General features: G+C 41.2%; 1 protein-coding gene across 1 annotated transcript in view; it reads left to right on the plus strand.

Moving 5' to 3' along the window:
• Nucleotides 1-21,108, plus strand: part of PPM1H (protein phosphatase, Mg2+/Mn2+ dependent 1H) — a 136,050-nt gene that overhangs the window by 69,603 nt on the left and 45,339 nt on the right. Inside the window, exons 3-4 of the mRNA XM_054051714.1 lie at nt 3,655-3,999; nt 12,236-12,348. Coding sequence (XP_053907689.1) covers nt 3,655-3,999; nt 12,236-12,348 — 458 coding nt within the window. The remainder of the gene's footprint in view (nt 1-3,654; nt 4,000-12,235; nt 12,349-21,108) is intronic.

Raw genomic sequence — 21,108 nt, forward strand, 5'->3', positions numbered from 1 at the left:
TTAAAAAAAAAAACAAAAGGAGAGTGATATTTGAAAGACTGCTTTTGACAGAATACCGCTAGAGCTAGTAGAAATACATGTCTTATTCTCTGAGAGTTTGCGGAATGTCAATACTTTCAGGAAGAAGTTCAAGCTCACAGATGTGAAAGACAGAGAACAGTCACGCATATGCACAGCAAAACGGATAATAGCTTGGTAGCTACAGAGGTCATCTCATCTGTAGGAGAAACAGCAAGGGCGTATTTGTGCTTTTTGTCTCATCTGTGTGCCCCAACTGCTGACTCTTGGTTGTTTTCAGAGTTGCTGCTTTATTTGCACCGTATATTAATTCTCATCAAATTGGTATGATTTTGGATAATTCTTTATTTTCAAATACAGGAGCCGTTTTTATTGTCAGGGGAGTGGGGGGGTGTTTTTTCTTCTTTTTTCAGACAGCTGATAGGTTATTAATGGTTATACTCTCTTTGCTAGTTCAAAAATAAACAAAGCTTTATAGCAATACATACAAAAGTTTTCTGGGACTAGTATTTAGGTTACAGTAATGCCTGCAGATCCCAACTGAAGTTAAGGCCCTAGAGCATCTCACACAAATCGTGTGTATTAGAGCAGCATTGTGGTAGTCATCTCCCCTGGCTGTATATGCTTATAGTACAGACCTCTCAGTTATCTAGTACTTCTGCAGTTGACAGAGAGAAATAAATCTACATTGGAATGAGATGAGCATTGCCTGAAAGTGCAGGGTTTTTTTTATCCATCTGCTGAGTAGATGTGCAGTTCAGATGGCTGAATTGCTCGCAACATCCAGGTTGCCTAGGGAAGTTGTGGCTGCCCCATCCCTGGAAGTGTTCAAGGCCAGGTTGGATGGGGCCTTGAGGAGCCTCATCCAGTGGGAGATGTCCCTGCTCATGGCAGGAAGGTTGGAATTAGATGATCCTTAAGGTCCCTTCCAACTCAAATCATTCGATGATTCTATGATCCTCTTTTTTTAAGAACGACTAGTCCAAAAAGAACAAGGTCAGTGATTCCAGAAGTACCTCTGTAGCTGACGCAACCAGCTATGTCAGTGACAACACGAGAATACGGCTCAGGCCTATGTGAGCTTCTTTGTCCTAATTGGTGCTGCCCATTGGCTTAAAGGAAATAAGTGGTAACATTTCAGTTTCACTTTTTGTCATGGGACGTTGTTCTACTCTGTTTTCAAGCTTCCTGGTCTCTGAGGGCACCTTAGTTGACTAAAAAGTTCATGTGAGGCTTGTTCAGTGTAGAACATAGCCAGTGTTGTGCTCATAAAAATGAGAGTGAATTGTGTTAATATCTGTTCTCCTTTATCTTCTGAAAAGCTCTAATACAGACTTTGGTCAGGGCTTGCTTTAGAAAAAACTGGTGAAAATTAGCGTCGGGGGTGTTAGACTTTCTAATTGTAAGGTTCTGTTATAGATTGAGGGCAGGAGGAGGGCAATGACAAAATACTGTCTTCCTCTAAGTGGAAGGTAAAATATTTCCATTTCAATCAGAAGTGTACCTTTTGAATGACTTGAGGACATAAGCTGTGGAAGTATTATCTGTGGTACATCATGTGGTGGATTTTGGCCAAAGAGAAGAATGGGAGCAGAAGTAGTTTGATCTACAACTCCCTGAAGGCATAGTGTTGCAATTTTGAATAAATAGTTTCAGTTTTCAGCTGAAATACTTTCACTTTGGGATAATTATTTCTGTTGGCAAAATGTTTCATGTTTGAAATTAATAGAAATTATTTTTTGCAAGCAGGATTTTTATTCAGCAATTCAGTTATCCATTAAAAATGGATTAAGTAGAATTTTACAGTCAACCATTGTGTGAACTTGGAGGGATTTTGACCCCAGAGCAAGGTGGCATAACTGCCAGTCATGCCTCCAGGGGTGAAATTTCACAAGTTTTTGGTGAATTTTTCAGACTAGGTAAGTCGGTGGGAGCAGCTAAAGAGCCACATTCGGAAATGTGTACCTTTGTTGTTGTTTTCTGCCATTATAGGATGTATCCTGTAGGATCCTTAGTGTGGTAAGTAATCCAGTACTATAGGACAATACTCCCCTTTTCTCAGCATTTCAGTAATGAAGTGAAGAGTGCAAAATAGACAGCAGAATTCCTTCTCTTGGAGGAACTCTCTGCTGCGTAGATGACTGTATTGTTAATGTGCTGATTAAGAGTATGTTTGAACTTCACTACAGCAGCAATGCCATAAGCTATAAAAAAAACCCAAACAAACACTTTTCTGTGATTTTTATAATCAAGGCTTTAAAATGTGTATTTCAGCAAAATTGTAACTAGTAATGCTTGTTCAGCAATGAACTCTGCCCTTTGAACAGCATGAACTTGTAGTAATGTTCTATATACATCTTGCTAAAAGAGACATTTTGCATTAGGTTTTGGATTTTGTAGCTCAGGACAACAATGAGTGATGTATTTTGGATCTACAAATGACAATTCATGGTGTTCTTACTCCAGCCTGTCTGCCCTGTCACACAGCTGGTAGTTGGCACCTTTGTGAAGCAGCTACAACAGCAGAAAGTGAAAGGATCTGCTGCTCATATGCATAAGTTTGGAAGAAGCAGTGCTTTGGGCAAGGGATGATCGGCTGCAGGTGGTGCCTGGGCGATATGCTCATCTGTTGTGTAAAGGAGTTACTGTTGTTCAGGTGAATGAAACAAGTCATGTCTGTCATCCTAAATTAGACGACAGTCAGTGTGACATGCAGATATAATTTTTAAAGTTCTTTTACTGCAGTGAGATCTAGGTGATGCTTTATCTACTATGAGGTGTTTTGTGACAGTATTGTCCGATTCCTGTCCTTGCAAAATGATTTATTTATAAATCTGTATTATTTATTTATAAATGTCTAATAGTCGACCCACTTCTGTCTTGCAAGGCAGCCCCTCAAACAGTTCTTTCAGTATAGCTGGGAGAAGGCGCAGGAGAAATGGAGGAGAGAGACTGGAAAGACTTTCCCTGCATGTTGCTGCAAATATGCTATCATGCAATGATAGGTATTGTTATGCCTTAAATGTTTCCCTGAGGATTTCCCATCTGCCAGCATGAATGGACGTTGTCTACCAGTCACGGAAGTGACAATCACGTCTTGCTACTAATAACAGATGTCAAACTGAGGTCCTTCATCTCATGCCTAGTGGAAAAAAGTACCACAGAAGTATGAGGTGCTGTCTTGTGTAGAATTTTAGTCTTCATGGTGGTAGGTCCGTCATTTATCAATGATGTGATTTTGCAAATGCTTTTCTTCTGATCTACACAGTCATTAGGAAATTAATTTAGTCTCACAGTAGTAGCTGTTCTTGACCTTTCCATCCTGTGATGGCTGTAAGGTGAGAAAGATTGCAAGTTTAGCCTTTTGTATTATTTTTTTGAGGGGAGGAGTAAGAAAAAAAAATTAGAGAATAGTGGGAGGTTGTAGCAAAAATGTTTTTCTGCCAGAGCTGTACTAACACAGTGGGTATTTCTTCATTTCAGAGAGAAGGTTACCTTTGGGAAAATTACCTGTGTGTTACCTGCATTTTACCCGCTAGCCTTGTGCCACTGTCTATTCCATCACCTCACTCGTGACTGTAATGGTGATCATCTCTTTTCCTTTGATTTTTTTTTTTTTCCCTCCTGCTTCTCCAGGACTCAGATGGGATCAACCTGTACTACTGGTCCCTGTTTGATGGACATGCTGGGTCAGGGGCAGCTGTGGTTGCTTCCAAACTGCTGCAGCACCATATCCTGGATCAGCTGCAGGAGATCGTGGACATCCTGAGGAACACGGCCATCCTCCCACCCACCTGCCTGGGAGAGGAACCTGACAATCCGGCCACCAACAGCAGGACGCTAACACGGGCAGCCTCCTTGCGTGGTAGTGTGGGGGCTCCAGGCTCACCCAGCACCCCTCCAACACGATTTTTCACCGAGAAGAAGATCCCACATGAGTGCCTGGTTATTGGGGCCATAGAAAGTGCATTCAAGGAAATGGTATGTATATCTCAGGGCTCCAACATCCCTGTCACATACGTTCATGAGCTGCATGGCCTGGAGAAGATGAACATTTAAGGATTTTTTTTTTTTCCACTTTTTTTTCTTCCCATACTTAAACACTACTTGAGTGTGGACAGAATTATTTAAGAGCCTCCAATGCTCACCTGGTACATCTCTGTGAGGTAGCATCATGGCCACGTTTGTGATTACTTGCTTCTTAGAAGCTTGGTGGTCTTTTTCTCTGCCTCCCCCCAGCCTTAAGGAAAAAAAAATTGGTATTGACTCACAGCAGCAGATTTTAGCATTGACTGTTACCGTGAAGCTGTGTATATGGGCATGCACTTTACAAAGCCTTGTTGCCCTAACAGAGTTGCTCTCGGTGTTCCTTGCACCACCAGCACACATTGTTCCTGTTGCCCAGAACTGCATAATGGGTCATAAAAGGTCATATCAGTGATATGGATGAGGGGCAGCATCCTTGATCCAGTGACCTGAACTTAGCTAATGTTAGTGTTGGGGTGGGTCATACAGCACAATAGTGATTAGACTCTGTGTGTGCAGCTTTTGACTGAGGCAGGTTGTGTGTGGGCAAGTGGAGCATGAAGTACGTTCCTGCCACCCACTTGTATACATCATAAACAACTGGGAGGAAATCACGACCATATTGAAACAGAATATCCATCCATTTCCCTATGGAAGGCTGTGTTTTTCTCTTTTATAAGTGATGTAGCTGCTCCATACCTTCCCCCAAGGCTTGGCCTGCGAGTGAGTATATGTGGATCAGGTCTTGGGAGATCTGATCTTGCTCTTTTTCTTCTTTGGCTTTTTTTTTAATTTATTTTTGTTGTTTAAAGAAAAGCTTCTTATTTAAGCAGAAGATTTGTGAACTAATGAGTGTTTCCCATGGGTTTTATTTGTTGTCTGAAAAGAAGTATTCAATCATTGTTTTTCTTGATATAGTTGAATTTTTAGTGCATGCATCTAATTAGAGACTACAGTTGTGGTTGTAGCAAAGTGGTTCGTCACATTGAGTTATGAATAGAAGTTATCTTGCCAAATTGTCCTTTCTCTTCAAGGAAGTGCAGGCAAACAAACCCACCAATTGGGTTCAGACAGCGTTGTCTGACTTCTAGGTGGGTAGGTGCAGGAGTGGGACCCACAGCCATGGCTTCAACATTATTCAGTGTAGGACATATGAGCAGACTTATGCACTATGGCTAGTGGGCTCAGTTCTGCTAGTTGAAAACAGGAGGACATGAAAATCTGCTGTCAGTTTAGCATGCCTTTTTCAGAAAGGGAAGACTAGCTTGATCCCTTCTTAAACAAGAAAGATGAGAAAAGATGACGCTGCCCATACACTGCTCCCTACTGGGCTCCAGAGCGTACTTGGGAGTAACACCAATTTCATGCTTCAGTTGGGGCAATTTTCAGGCCGGAAGAGTACCAGGCTCTGAGCATGTGACATGACACTTTCTCTCCTGTTAAAACTGTCTTCAAGAGCAAGATAGATGAGAAATGGAGTTTCATAGGACTGGAAAGTGAAGGTAAGAAAGCCGAAGTATGGCTCTTTCAAGTGCTATACCTTTTTTGTGAGGGCATCACGTGCATTATCCATTGCTGCCTTCCTGAACACATCTGAGTGAGCTGGGCTGTTACAGACAACCATCTCATCTTATGTCCTGGCATCTGATTGCTTGAGAGAGCTTTTATGGATATGACAAATGACCCTGGATAACTCACTGCAGATAAGGTGGTTTGTGTTCTGTGTTCAGCAAATAGCAATCTGTCCTCCCTTTTTCTAAATTAAAGTCCAGAGAATATTTTATTTTCCTCCCTGTGTCTTTGTTCATATGCTACAGATCAGATACCTTAATTCCAACTTTTGCTCTTTATCAGAGGGCTGAAATTCATTGTGTCTTTGCTATATAAATGGCTTTGTATCTACCACAGTGCAATATAATTTCAGCATTAAGTTTTACATTAAAAGGAAGTCTTATAAAAATGATCAGGTTAAGAAAAGCAATAAATAATTGTATCTACTTTAAGCTCTTGGGGGAGTCTTATGCTTATAATCGATTTAGGGAAGGGGGGTGGTTCATAAGATCAATGCTCCTGAGTCTTATCTGTGCTTGCAGTGACTGATCTTCCTCCTTCATCTGTCTAGCTTTCTGTTAGCTTATACTCTGAGTAGTCTTTGGGTGAAGATTTTGGGCTTGTTCTGTTGCCCATTGTTTATTCAGCCCTATTTTGTACCGGTACATCATGGATGTTGTTGAGTTAGGTCAATGCAGTTGAGATGTGCATAATGTGTGACGATTTGTGCCAGCACTGTGTATGATTTTTCCTGGCTTTTGGTGAAAGACATGTAGGCAGATGACTTGGTGGTGTTTCCTGAAATACCTGTTGCTGCCAAGGAGCTCTTCGAACACGGTGAAAATGCTGAGTAGATACAGATACTTTTTTTTTTTTTTTTCTTTCCTCAGTCCAACCTGAGAGGTTTATGTAATGCTTGTGTTTGCCTGGGAGCATTTAGCATACCATTAATTTTTTTTCCCCACCTGGTTTTGCCTCAAGTCTCAAACAAAATGCCATTAAATCCCCTTTCAAAAGGCTTTTAAATTTCTTTTCCTTTATTTGGTGTGGTTTCTTTTGGACAGTGCTTGTCTGACAGCTACATGCAGCAAAACACTCTGGAAAGCTGACAGACTGAGTAATTGCCTAACTTAGAAATTTAACGATTAAGCTGTCCCCTTTTAGAAGTACTTCTAGATGGTGTTCTCTGATTCTGGTAGAACTGAGATCAGCAAATTTCCATTTTGTGTTCTTGGATAACTTAGAGTCCTGCTTAAAAAATGAAAAATGTTCAATGTCAGTAATTGTCAGTGGTCACAATTATTCCAATTAAAAAGGAAATAAATAAGCTTGAGTTCTGAAGTCAAATCCTCTCATTCATCTCTTCAGTTTTGAGATGTGTATTCATAGAATAAGTTCTAGGGAGCCAGAAGTGATGTTTCCAGGTGCTGTTCTGTACTGGATAGAAGCATCAAACTATAATCCCTTCCCTACATTTAGCCTTGTATGCATGCATGTGATGTAGTACATTTTTTAAAGAAAAACTAAGAGGAGAGAGCATCTATTCCAGACTGAAGACTGTTTAATTTTGGATGGGGAAAAAATGGCGTAGGACTAGTCTGTAGGAAGATATAAGTTGGTATAATGATTTTCTTGTTTACTGAGATTTTTTTGAGTCATGAAATCTAGACAGGTGCTTTTGCAAGACTTATGTCATTTTAATTTGAACAATCTTGAGAGAGCAACATATGTTGTACAGTTATCCTTTTGAAAAACTTCCTGTGATTAAACATCCAGTAGAATTGAGGAAGGTTGGAACAATGTTACAGGCGTTTTGATGCCTTTTTGACAGAGGTAAAGGAGATTAAGGAGTTAATTTTGTCATTGTCTTCTGAAACATGATTTTCTTTTGTGTGCATAGGGAATAAAGCTGCTTTTTGTCATAGCAAGATTGAGATTGTGGAGGAAAGACCCTTACTCTGAAGATGGATATAGATGAAAAATGCGTGTCCAAAGAAGGGCAATGAAGCTGGTGGAAAGGGATCTGGAGCACAAGTCCTATGAGAAGCCGTTGAAGGAACAGGGGTTGTTTAGCCTGGAGAAGAGTATGCTTGAAAGAAGGCTGTAGCAAGGTGGATATTGGTCTCTCCTCCCAAATAACAAGCAACAGGATGAGAGGAAATGGCCTCAAGTTGCACTGGGGGAGGTTTAGATTGGATATTAGGAAAAATTTCTTCACCAAAAGGGTTGTCGGGCATTTGGAGCAGGCTGCCCAGGGAAGTGGTTGCATCACCATCCCTGGAGGTGTTTAAAAGATGCGTAGATGTGGCGCTTAAGGGACATGGTTTAGTGGTAGCCTAAGACTAGACTTGGCAGTGTTAGGTTGGACTTGATGAAGTTAAAGGACATTTCTAATCTAAATGATTCTGTGAGCAGCAGGTACTTGAGTTGTCACAGCGTGCTGAGTTATTGTAAGGATGATACTGCAATTTGAACGCTCCTAGCTCTGTTTTCCCTCGTGGCTCTGGGAGAGCTGCCATCTGCTCCCTCTGTGCCGCCCTCGCTGCTCTCGCTGTCCCGAGGGTCCCACACGCAGGAGTCGAGGCGGGAGGGAGGGAAGGGTGGGGGACCTGTATCCCCGCAGCATCCCGTGTCCCCGAGCATTGTCTCCGGCAGGTGGCAGGCTCGCTCTGCCGCCGGGAGCCTCCAAGCGCGATGCTGGGAGCTTCGCGCCACCATCGTCCCCCTTTTTTCGGTATAAATTGTTGTTTAGCGTGATTGACCTCTGCTTTTGCACCGGGCAACCCACGTCTGCACCTCAGCGAGGCAGGCACTAAGTTAAGACTGACGTGAGGGCGATGGTCAGGTCTGTTCCGGGGATGATGCCGTGGTCTGGGCTGCTTCTGTTGATACAGAAAACACCGGCAGATAAACTCTCTAAGGCTTGTTTTGGAGTTTTAGAAAGCGAGCATCCTTTATCAGTCCTGGGCAACACCAGGGAGTGATCTCCATCCATCGTGTGCAGCGAGACAAGAGCTCGGACAGGGTGTATTTCCAGCTTACATGAGTGTGTATAAATTTTCCCAGAAATCTTATGCATATTCTGTTACTTTCCAAGGAATTATTTTAATGATGTCATGAACTTAGCAACAGTCAGAACTCTTGCTAATTTGGAGCTGGCTCCAGCTCTGCCTGACCTTGCATTTGGGATAGAGAACGACTGCAAACAGAGGTGATTACAGCAGACACATCTGTTCAGCACAGATCATACTTCAAGATGTTATTATCTTCAAAAGAATGAACAGTGTCTGGAAGAACACTGTTTGAAAGAAAACATATCAGAAGGACATTCTGTCTCACTTTCAAAAACATACAATTACTTAGATGAAGCTTGACTACTTCACCTTAAATAAAAAATATTCCGTGTTTTCAATAGTGACTACTTCTTCTGTCACTGCAATGGGTGGGAAAAGCAACCCTTCCTCTCCATCACCTGCTGTGGAAGGGCCCTACCCTGTGGCATTTCATGGTGTCCTCTGCTGGCTTTGCTCCATCCTTCTTGTGCTCACTCCCCCAGGGAAGGGGAATCAGGATGACCAGGCATGAGGCACCGTGCTCCTGCCTGGCGCTAGGACATGCTTCCTGGAAGGGAGGGCAGAGCACAGAGTAAGTTAGCTGCTTCCTTGGATGGAATGATAGCCATTTCAACGGAAGGTACAGAAATCCTTCGTATTCTTTTCCTGTCAGAGTCTGAATGAGGGGCACACACTGCCCTTTGGGCTGGAAAGCACATTGTTTGATTCTGCTCGTTGTTGCTCAGCTCTTTCCCTGCCCACAGATTGCTGTGTGAACATGAGCTGTGTGCTACGGAAAAGAGGAGTTAAAAAAGAAATGGAAGAAGACTTCACTTGCTCTGAAATCTTTCAGGTGGAAATCAGGTGGAAAATGAGGAAAGCTTTGTATACACTCTGACTTTGTCTAGCATGAGCCCCTTTACACTTGTAAAGGCTTCAGAGACACTTGGGGGTTTCTGCTACTGTTTGTGCTGCGCTGCTTTCCCAGCAGCACTGTTATAAAGTATTCATTAAAAGCCAATGTCTCTACATCAGAATAAGTTAGTGGAATTGATGGGCTTTATTTTATTTTGGTTTATTTCTTCCCTCCAATCTTGTTGAACTGTAGGAAAGCTTTACCCTCCTCCCCTTGAAGAAGGAAATGTCGAACAAAGTATGTAATATAAATTAAATACCGCACTGAATATTGTCTGGCAAGTCATGGTAGTAAATTCACGTTCTGAATGCAACTAGATGAAAGAGCCCGTGAACAGCAATTATTTGAAAAAAAATCTAGTATACAGATCTACCTTAAGTCAAGGAAACTCTGAAAATGAGGCCCTGAGGATTATCTGTCTTCTCTTCTATAATGGATGCTTCTGAATTCTGCTTATTGAAAGAAATAAATTTTAATTTAGGCATTCCAGCACTTGCAAAGTGTACGTGTGACAGAGTTTAAACCGGGTGAGGAATTGTACATTGTTTGAAGGTCTCAGAGGGTACTCTGAACTGCGGAGATGAAGGTTTTTTAAAATTCCTGAGAGTGCCTGGAAAATCCACTGTAGTATTTGTAAGTTTAAATTATTTTGATGGTTAGAAACGTCTGCTTCCTTTGAACTGTTCTTTTTGGCTTAATTTAAAAATATATAGAAACCATGGGGAAGAAAATCAGCTTCTCTATGGCAAGATTAGATAAAGAGGCATTTATAACAGGCCCATGTCTGTGACCAAAGGTTCTGTGAGATTTGATTTTTAGCTTGGAGGTGTTTTCCTCCTGGTCTTCATCCTTCCCACACCCAAAAAAGAAAAAGGGGGGGGAGGAAAGCGAATAGAAAGAAAAAGGAAAACCACAGGCAATGAGATGTGCTAAAAGCCAGCAGTAAAAACCTGGCAGCAGAGTGCAGTTCCTGTGTGCAGCAGAGGATGTCCTTGTAGGGCAGCGCTGCACATTTCTTGCTGTCCCTGCCACACCGCCTGCCTCCGTACTGCATTCATCGCACAAACAGGATTGGTCCCATTGTACTCCCTGGCAAGCGAGGAGTTGCATTATTTGTGACAGACACCTCTTGTCCAGCCTGCTCAGGACAGTGCTGAGCACTGCTGAGCATCGCTACCGCTGCTCCAGGTCACCTCCCCCTCCTGAAATATGTAGGAAACAAAGCATGGGCCCTGGCTTCCTCCAACTCTGCAGATTTTCAATCAAATTGTAGCTGTCATGGATTGCATTTGTTGTGGTGCTTTTCCTCAGAGAATTTTAGCTCTAAAATAAAGCTCTAAATCCCATACCCCAAGGCGCGGACAATTTGAGCTGTTTGTTGCTCAGTGCAAATATAAAAATGGCTGAAGTATAGCTCTATGTGTATGCAAACAAATATATTCGTAATAAAAAGCACATACAAGCAGGCAGGGTTTTGCTGAAAAGTCTGCAGTCCTCACAACAGCAATGTTAAATGATGCTCCATGTTTCAATCCAGTAATACAAGGAAAGGCCATTTTGAAATTAGATTTGATTCTGGACACAGGAGAGGAGTGTAATTTGTAATATACTGCCTTATTACACTAAACTAAGAGGCAGCAGAATGAATTAATTGGTATCTACCTCAATTTTTATTTAAAATGTGTGGAGTACTGGAAAACAGCACATTTACTGTGTCTTTTATACTCTCTAAGCTTTCCTAAGACTGAATATCCCTATATATGTCTATCTATAAATATATAGATACAGTATATACATATTTATTTATGTATTTTTTCATTTCTGGGCTTGCTTGCTTGTTGGTGACAATTGTGCCTTGTGTTCTCCGCTTCTGTTAAGCAGGAGGGCTTTTTTATATATACTACTCCTTACACTGAGAATCTGTTGGAACCTAAACATGGGAAGAGCTATTTGAGTAGGTATAGATCTACTTAAATTTGGGCCTGTGTAGATGCATAAAAATAAGGGGTTTTGGGACCTCATAAAAGCAGTGAAATGAGACACAGGGTTAAATACTGTTGTTCATCCTGAAAAGTCTTGGAATGCCTAGTATTTTTCAGTAAATACTGTTTTGCCGACCTTACCGCCACCAGTCCCTGAGCAAGTTTAGCATCTACCCATTCCCTTTTTTTCTGAAGGGCAGCCTTGTGACATGAGTGTGTCTTGCTGCTGTTTGTAAAGGTATATGCTTCTCAATCCCAGTGCCTCCCTTTTGGAGAGCGGGTAGTTAGTCATGTCTTACCTAGATCTCATTAATTATTTTCTGTCTATGTAAAGCACCCTCCAATTATACCACCAGGTACCTGTTGTTCAGCTACATTTATCTTTGCCTTCATTATGCTTTTTCCATAGCAAATTCCCTTGCATCCCTCAGAGTTGCTGTTTGTTCTTTGATGCCTGATGTTTTACAATTTCCTGGCCTGATTTCTCCTGAACATCTTTATATCATAAGTAATGCATCCTCCTCCACTTCCCATTCTTGTCCCTAGCTGTGCCCATAGCTGCAGCAGTAAAGGAAGCTAGTGAGATGTGCAGTTTAAGAAAGATTCTACTGTTTTTTTAGGGGAATCTTCATTTTCTGAAACATTAATTGCAATGCTGTCTTTATAACTTTTGTTCTCTTTTCCCATAGGATTTGCAAATAGAACGAGAAAGGACTGTGTATAATATATCTGGCGGCTGCACAGCCCTTGTGGTGGTGTATTTATTGGGGAAGCTTTACGTAGCAAACGCTGGTGATAGCAGGTAAGTGTTCCCAGCTATTCCTTCATCCCAAGCTCCCAAGATTTGGTGTTGCCAAGTTCCTTAGCTGCAGACAGTATCACAAGAGAATTCCATGTAATGGTCCTCACAGAAATTATTGCAAATGGCAGTGGTAGGCTTCCAGTATCTAGCCGAGTGGTGGATGCAGACAGGGAGGTTGACATCACCTCTGTCCTTGTATCTGTTTCTGAATGGTTGCAGAGAAGCGGGTAGGTATTAAAGAGCCATTGAAACTGAAGAGATGTTGGATGTGTAGTAGAATTGTGTGTTGGACATTGACAAGGTGACTGCATCTGGAACAGCTGGTAGGGTTGGACTGGCTCAGCAGAAAGTCCTGTGACTCCTATCCTTCGCCTTAGTCTTGGAACACCAGCTGGCTCTCAGATTTTTATATAATTGAAGGTAATCACCTGTAAGCAAATAACTGCTGGTCCTGCAACAGGGAGGAGAGGAGGAAGAGGGACTATCACAGGTTAGGATTTTTACTGTGTTCTGTTCTAGCTCGTGTACTCGTACATTCCTCAGAACCAAATACTGTTGTTCAGGAGTTGTTGCTTTGTTATATTTAGAAGTTAAATGTTTTTGTCACGTCTTCAAGCATCTTTCTTTGTCTTCTGATTTAACTAAAGCTAAAAGCGTAGTGGAAATCTCAATTTGCATTCTTTTCCTCTTTCTCACTTTGCCTATAACATCATCTGAGACAGATAATGAGGCTCATCTTGCAAGACTTTAGACCTTCACCTGTTTCTTTTGGCAGCACTCTGCATCAACAGGCCAGGGACAATAGTTCCTGCAGACAGACTGCTGTTGTATTGCCTTAGTAGCAGAGAAATTAAACTCTACAAAGGTACTGAACCATTTTGTCTTTGGGTGAAGACTTCTGCAGTTATGAATTTGTGTTTTGAAGTTTGTGCACACACAGTTCACGTTTGTACTGTGTGTACAATGTATCACTGAAACAGCAGTCAACCACAAAATACTTTATAGTTTAAACTCAAGATTTTTATTGCCTCTCGCTGCTTTAAACTGTGTAGGAAGTCAGATAAAGCTTTTGTGCAAGAAGTTCCTATTTGCTTCATGTTGGTGATTGTTCTTAATATGCTGAATTTGCTGTTTATGTTGCAAATTGCTCAACCAGTTCCTCTTGACAAGTCACGTATATTAATCTTTTTCACATCAAATGTCAAATAAGTCCTCACAGAACATAGCTGCAAACATGTTTGAGTGGACTACCTATCTAGTCATCAGAACTGCTAGCTACACTAAATTTTAGCTCTTTTGCCATTAAATTAGAAATAATTTTCTTTTCTTGTGCTATTGTACTTGGATGACAGTAGAGCCTCTTCCATTGGGTTGTCTAAATGGCTTTATTGTCTCTTAATTGTTCTATATGAAATTAGCTATGCAGGACCTACCTCTGAGTAGTCGAGATATTCTGTTCTTAAATGACTGGCTGCTTCCAGTTCACCCAGCTTTCCTCCTCTGCTTCTTCAGAGCAGCCTCAGCACCTTTGCAGCTTCTAACACCCAGTAGGAAGAAACTTATTGTCAGTGATCTTGAACTAGCTCAAGTTTCCACTATAGTTAAAGTCACCAAGCCTTCAAGAGGCTTTGAATGTTCGTCAAGCCTATCAAAAACATCTGTTTGGAAAAGCAGAAAGAACAGGAATGGGAAGAGAAGCTGTTGGCAAGGCTGGGTCTTGTTTGAACCACTTTTTCCACTTACTCCTCACATCTTGTAGGTAACAAGGTCTCTTTAGATACAAAGTAATTTGGTTTTATGCTTTCCAAATGGAAACCTTCCTTATGCTCAGGAGAATTCTCTGGATTCCCCAAATCTTTCACTTTCAAATAATCTCACTTCTACATTTTCATAGCTCAAGAAAATAAAAGCTTTGAAGTGTGGAAGATCAGTTGATCTGGGCCTCTCTTCTGCCAAATCCCCACTTCCCATGTTTCAGAAAGGGAGAAAAACAGCTGCTGCAAAACATCGAAGTTGCTTCTCATCACTAAAAGGACATTTTAGGACTTGAAAAGCAGCTCTGAGTTTTTCCGCCTACAGCCAAAGTGCATAGTGCATTCCTGCGTTTTTAAGAGCCCAGTCACGTAGCCAAGAAGTTTTATTTGTTTTGGTTGGAAAAATATGTTCCATTTTGCTGTCTCATGCCTTGCGTGGTCAACTTTACAGTTTGTACAGACACAAATGAGGACAGTGAGAAATACAATAAGGACACTACTTTAAAAATGTCCGTCTGTTCGTGGGAAGAAGGGTGGGGTTGGGTTTTTTTCACCCAAACGGGGAATTTCTGCTTGTTGCTGTTGCAACTAGATGCCAAAACCCTCAGTTCTTAAGTCAAGCTTTAGTTTTTTTGAGTTCACCTACTCTTTTGTGGCTCTTCTGTCATCATTCTCCTCCTCCCCTCTCCATTCCTCCAATGGAAAACCACTGCAAATAAATCAAGCTACATTTCCCACAGACAGGAATCTGTGATAGGGGTTTTGTGCTGCAGGAGTGGGAAGTAAACATTTTGGGTTCACACAAACCTCATTTGTATGGCCTCTGTCCAGAAGAAGGCTAGGTCTTTTAATTCCAAGCAACTTTAAAACAGCATAAGCTTTGAAAGGTGGGTTTTTGAATGGCTTCTGCTGTCACAAGATGAAGGTACATGCAACAAACTGTTACTATCACAATGAGACCAAGGAAACACCAAGTGTGAGACTTGAATAATAATGTGCTGTGCGGTGCCAGCTATACCTCAGACTTATGTCTATGGTATTCAGTTTAACCACCAAAGCCTCTCAAATCTAATCATTTCATGCCACGTACCCTGGCAGTGTTGTATAGCAGCTGTCCTTTTGTAGCTGATGTGTAATTACATCATGAAAAGACTTTAATTACTATATTACTAAATTACAAGCCAGCAATCCTTTCAGGTTCAGCCCTAGCTCACTTCTGTATGGGCTATTAGGCTTCTCCAAGCTGAACACGTTCGATTGGTGTACAAGGGGGGAAAAATTGTACTAATTGTAGGTTTTGTTATGAACTAGTATTGAGCTTGATGTTATGGCATCACTAATGTCAATGATATAATTAAACTTCTGCTAATGATGCAATCACAGTTCTGTAATAATTACATGTTAAGTGCACATGATACCAGAACCCTACTAAAAATGAGGTGATGTATTCAGAGCCTGATAAAAACAGCTTAGAGGGAGCTGCTTTCATTCTTTGACGGCTTGTCTGATCATTCTTGGACTCTTCCATAAATACACCTGCTTGTATAGTCAAAATTCATGTCTGAATATTGGCCAAAGGTTTTTTTAATGTTTCTCTCCCTTTTTCTTCATCTAAGTGGTTAGGATTGTCCATGCAAGATTCTCTAATTAAGGACTGATAGTGCTGTACTCAGCTGTCTGATACATAGTGTTTTTCTGGTGAGCGTTGATGCTCTGTGCTTTGCTTACCAGTTTGACATACACACTCTGGTAACTAAGCCAGCCCCTCTGAATAGCTGCTTTTTGCTTTAATAAGGAGTAGTAAATCTTCTCTATTCATTCTTTCAACTAGTACTGTTCATTTTATGTTGCTAAAGTGACTTTTACTTCTAAACTGCCATAACACGCCTTGTTAATCTCATTTCTTTTTAGTTTTATGTTCTTTATTAGGATGTTGTTTTATAGCTAGTGACGAAGCAGTAGTAAAACTGGGACTTAATGTTTTTACTGATTACTGCCCAATTATTGTATAGCCTCATGCAACATAACATTTGCACAATATCTCTACAGTAACTAATGCAATATGATGATATTAGCTGTCCTTGTCACGAGTGTTGTTCTGGCTTTCATGTTATCTGGCTAAGGAGCTGCTTGGAGACTGCAGGCACTGCTGGTTTGTGCTGTGCTTGAAGCCACGTAGGGCAGCTGTGCTTTTATCATTATAGGAGAAGCAGAACACCACAAGTTGATTTGACTTTTCCATAGACCCTGAAACATTCACTAAATCTACAAATGGGTTCTTGGGCTCTTTGATTTATTGGCAGAAGATGGGATCAAAGCAAAGAGCCTGATGTTTTCGAGACTTCCCAAACTTGCAGGAAGTTTTTTTTTTTTTTTTTTGCAGGAAGGATTTTTTTGCTGTGCTTCATCAGCTTTTTTTATCATCTTTTTCCTCCTTGCCTTTCCTCCCCTGTGCTTATGTTTTCAGGCCATATTCACCCTCTACTTGAATGTAAATCCTCACGTCCAGAATAGATTTTCTTCTTTTTGCAAGCGTGGAATTAATGCGAAGGCATTTGGGATTGTCAAATTATAGGAGCTCGCTGAGTCAATGTGTTTGTGGCACTGCATCGTGGATGCAGCTTAAAGCAACTTCATTGGTGCTTCAGATGTCCAGATGAGGGAGAGTGTGTTTATAACACCAGCTACTCCCAGTGTAATAAAATAGTGAATTGAAAATTGAATTCTACTTTGTTTACTGTTTCAGTTCTTCATGGATTTGTTCCTTGTGTTGAATCTCATTACATTTATACTTCTTCTTTGTGTCACAGTGCTTGTCAGCTGCTTCCCTCATGTATAGTTCTCATCGTAGAAAGTCAAATTTTGGCGGATTAGTCTGCTTTTATGAAGTAAATGAGAGGAGTGTGGAAACAGCCATGTATCTGCTGACTGGCACTGTAGCTTAAATAGAGTTTCTGAGAAGTTAGAATTGATGATTCTGACCCGTTTTTGTGGTTCATGGTATCTGACCTCTTCCTCCACGCCTTCCAGTAGGGTCATTTTTGCCAGAAGTGCCAACACTGTATAAGGATGGAAACCAAAAATGTTCTGGTGTATTACTATTGTGGAGCTACTTTGCTTTAGTCTTTGGTTTGCCCTATTTTTAAGAAACTTTCATTTTCTGATTTACTTAACTACTCATCTTCTAGTATAAATGGTGTTTATTTTCCCCGTTTTCCCTGAGTGGTCTGCCTAAGCCCTCTCTGCTTATGTCTGTGTCTGCATAAACAACAGTAACTGTGCTTCATACTGAGCGCTCAGAGGTCTCCAGAGGAAAAACTAACACAGTTACTAAGCTTCTCCAGTCTGCAGTATTTGGAGAAGCATTCTTTTTCCTGTCTGATCCTGAAGATGGGACAAAAAGAGCTGCAAATGTCTGAACCACAAGTAAGGCCTTTTCACCCTGGGACCACACAATCTGTGGCGACTCCTCTTCATCCTCTGAAGTTCTTATTCCTCCAGATCTTCAAAAGATGCCTCCTAAGAGGTGAGAGTAACACTTATGAATTGTATTTTGGCCAATTTGTGTGCATATCCCCTTTCTAGATTATAATCAATTATTTGACAGAATCACTTGAAAATAATCAATGTCTCATCACTTCAGGGCAACAGATTACCTAAGCCTGGTCTGCTCAGGAGCCTGTCTTTCCCATACCCGTTCTCTTTCGCTGACTGCAGTTTGATAGATGGAGAAGTTTGATCCTGCCTAGCTGAAAATGTTGGAAAAGAGTATAGCATCTTAGTCACACTCGGGAAATATGGCCAAGTCTCATATCTCCTTTTCCTCTGCTTCTTTTCCTTGGAAGTCTGGCTTGCAGGCCTGTGGAAAACACTTCTGCTCCCCTTCTGCCTGGCTTTTTTCCAGTGAGAGGCAAGAGCACAGGATTCACAGGAATAGCAGCAACCTCAGATATTGCAGGGATTTGTACTGGGTAAAGCTTTTGGAAGCATTTCGGGAAACATTTTAACTGAGGTGTGGAGAAAAGATGTTGGATCAGAAATAAGCTATTGCATTCAAAGTGTAGTGATGAGGAAGAACATTTTTTAGCAATCCAGTGGATGACAAGTTCCAGGGTACTGGCACGTCGTATCCAGCACTAAGTTGGCAGAAACTATTTATTTGGCAGTAAATGTTCATAGGCTTTTGAAGACATAACAAATGTCCTGCCTCTTCTCCAAACTCTTGTTTTTCCTGGGAGAGCATATGCCTTAGCAATGTCTATGGCAATCTAGCAGGTTGAAGCCATTGTAAACATTTTCAGTGAGTGGTACATTCAGTTAAATCTTTGGTCCTAATTATAGAGGCATCATCTATCCACAAAGTCCTTATATTCCAGATTATGAGGAAGATGAGGAATTTTGGCTCTTCAGGTAGTATCAGTGAACTGGAAAGCCACAGTTCATTGCTGTTAGCTTCTAGGAGTGATTAATTCTACTAACTTTAATTCTCATAGGTTTCAGACTTTAAAAAAAAAAAAAAAAGGGTAAAAAAAGAAATGAAACCAACAAAAACCAATCAAACTAACCAAGACAGGAAAAAAAGCTGATTCCTGCCACTGCAAGTAAAAATTCCTCTGCTGTCTGTTTTCATTGGTGAATATAAGCACTAATGAAGGAAAAATTCCCACTACAATAACATCTTTGCATGTGTGTTTCATGTGTAGAGCTTGTCATGTCTAAGGCAAGATGGGCAAAGGAAGCCGAGATATCATTTTGATAGCACTATTACTAGTACTTTACTGATGCATAAAGAACCTGTGACTTCTAATAGAGGCATCTTGTAGTATAAGCAAATATATCAGAATCCAGATCTCCTGGTGCAGTACGTTAAGTTCAAAACCATCTGTTTAATCTGTGCCTTGTAGCTGACCACAGAAACGACTGCAGGTTCTTCATTCCAGTGTTAGAGAGTAAGGGTCGAGGCAAGCTAAGCAGGCTGTGCCCCTTGGACACATCCATGCTATGGGACAAGGGCCAAGGGAAGCGCCGTAAGCTTGCTCGGTGAATGTTTCAAGTCTGCTGCAGTCCTTACTGCCTTGGAGAGCTTTTCCCATCGCCTGAATTCTGTGAGCTTGCAGGCAGCCCAGGCCGTTCAGTCTCAGCAGGAGCTACGTAATGTGTTTTGAGCTCTGCTCCTGGGCCTTTTAGTGAGGGCTTCCCTTGCCACTTCTGCATGGGTGAATGAAGCAGGGCTGGGGTAAAAATCCACTGATGCAGAGTGAGCAAGTGTGCTACTTTCAGTCTGCTTTTACTTCTTGGTCCAGCTTGTTCCAATACCCTGCAACTGCTGCCGAATTAAGCAAAAAAGCTGAGATCAATGTGGATGTGATGTTTTAGGTGCTAAAAGTCATTCTGACTCCCTCAAGCGTAAGACAGTGAAGGTGGGAGTGGTGCAGAAATCTGTGCTTCTTCCATCTTATGTGGTCAGCCATATCGTAGCCATATTACTGGCAAAATAAACACTGACTTGCAGAGCAATGCTTCCATCCACTAAGCCCGGTTTTAGTTGCCATAGTAACTTGTCCTGGAGATGAATGTGATATCCTGGACAGCAGGGACGAAGACTTTGATTCCAGAGATACCAGTCCTGAGGCTCAGAGCTGGCCACAGAGATGTAACTGCACTTTTTTGTTCATTTCTCTGGCACAGCCTGAGTAATTGGTGGCATGTTGTTCAGCCATGATATAGAAACACAGCGGTATCATTGTTGCAACCCTGGACTTTGCTGTGTTCAAATGAAGAGTGCACTGAAATCGGCCCAGGCAAAATGAATCCTGTGAGGGCAGCAAATCTGCAGTCTAAGGATGCTGGAACCGATGGCCAGCAGTTTTCACGTGCTAGCAGTGTCGCTATAAACTCACTATCAACTGGCTTGTAATAGCTTTCTAGCTGCCAGCTGAAGTCCTCTGTGAAAGATCTGTGGGTTCAGATGTAAGCCAACAGCAAAGTACACACAATTAATTACAGAGCATTTTAGTTTAGCTCGTTGACTTTTGGTTTAGTGCTACAGACACCAGAGGAGACAGTACTAGAAGTGTATAGGTAAACATATAAAATTACCACCAGTTCAATGGCAAAAGTTATTTTCCTTATTAAATAAACAAAAAAATTACATACAAATAGCCAGTGACATTCTATTAGTGATGGGGTGGGAGTACAAACCCATTTATAATTAGCCCTAAAATTAGTGAAACACTGTTAATAAAGCCAACTGCTAATAATAAATCCATACTTAGATTGCATCAGACAAGCAATACGCTTGAGGACTTAAACTAGAGCAGAGAATTCACAGGAGAATCTTATGGGGATGAAGCTGCAGCCTGCCAAAGAGACACTGAGAACTAGAAGCGTGCAGCTCTTGGGGTCAAAAATGATGGGACAATGCGTCTTCTCCAAGCTGTCTCCTCTGTACACAACTTGCAAACTCAGTATTATATTTAATTTAAAACTGTAAAATAGTTGATACAGAAACAACTGAAGTAATTTAGTTAGTGCTGGTGACAGCCAAGTGCTTCTCACTGTTGAATGCAATACATAGGGTAGAGGGTGGCCGCCAGGAGCAGAAAATCCCTTTAACTGCTGCTTACTAAGTTGTAAGCTGAATACGTGGCATGGAATGTGAGATCAGTTATAAAAAATTCATATTTTTATTATTTTTGGTGGCAATAAGGAAGATGCTGGCTGGCTCAGGTGCTAGTGTAGATGAGAAGTAAGCCCCTCCATGGAAATCTATGAATATTATTTTGCTTTGAGAAGCAGCTTCTACTTGCCCAGACCATGATTCTTTATTAAAAATAATACAATTCATTTAGTAAAAAAAGTCTGCCAGAATAGTAGCTTTAGAGTATATCAACAGCCTTATTTTGCCCAGAGGCCTTCTCCACAGGAATCGCTAAATAAGCATTAGAAATGTAAATATTAATGAGTCAGGTAACTGGAAACAATGTGAAGCTCTACGTGTGTGTGC

The sequence above is a fragment of the Cuculus canorus genome, chromosome 1, assembly GCF_017976375.1.
Source record: "Cuculus canorus isolate bCucCan1 chromosome 1, bCucCan1.pri, whole genome shotgun sequence".
NCBI lineage: Eukaryota > Metazoa > Chordata > Aves > Cuculiformes > Cuculidae > Cuculus > Cuculus canorus.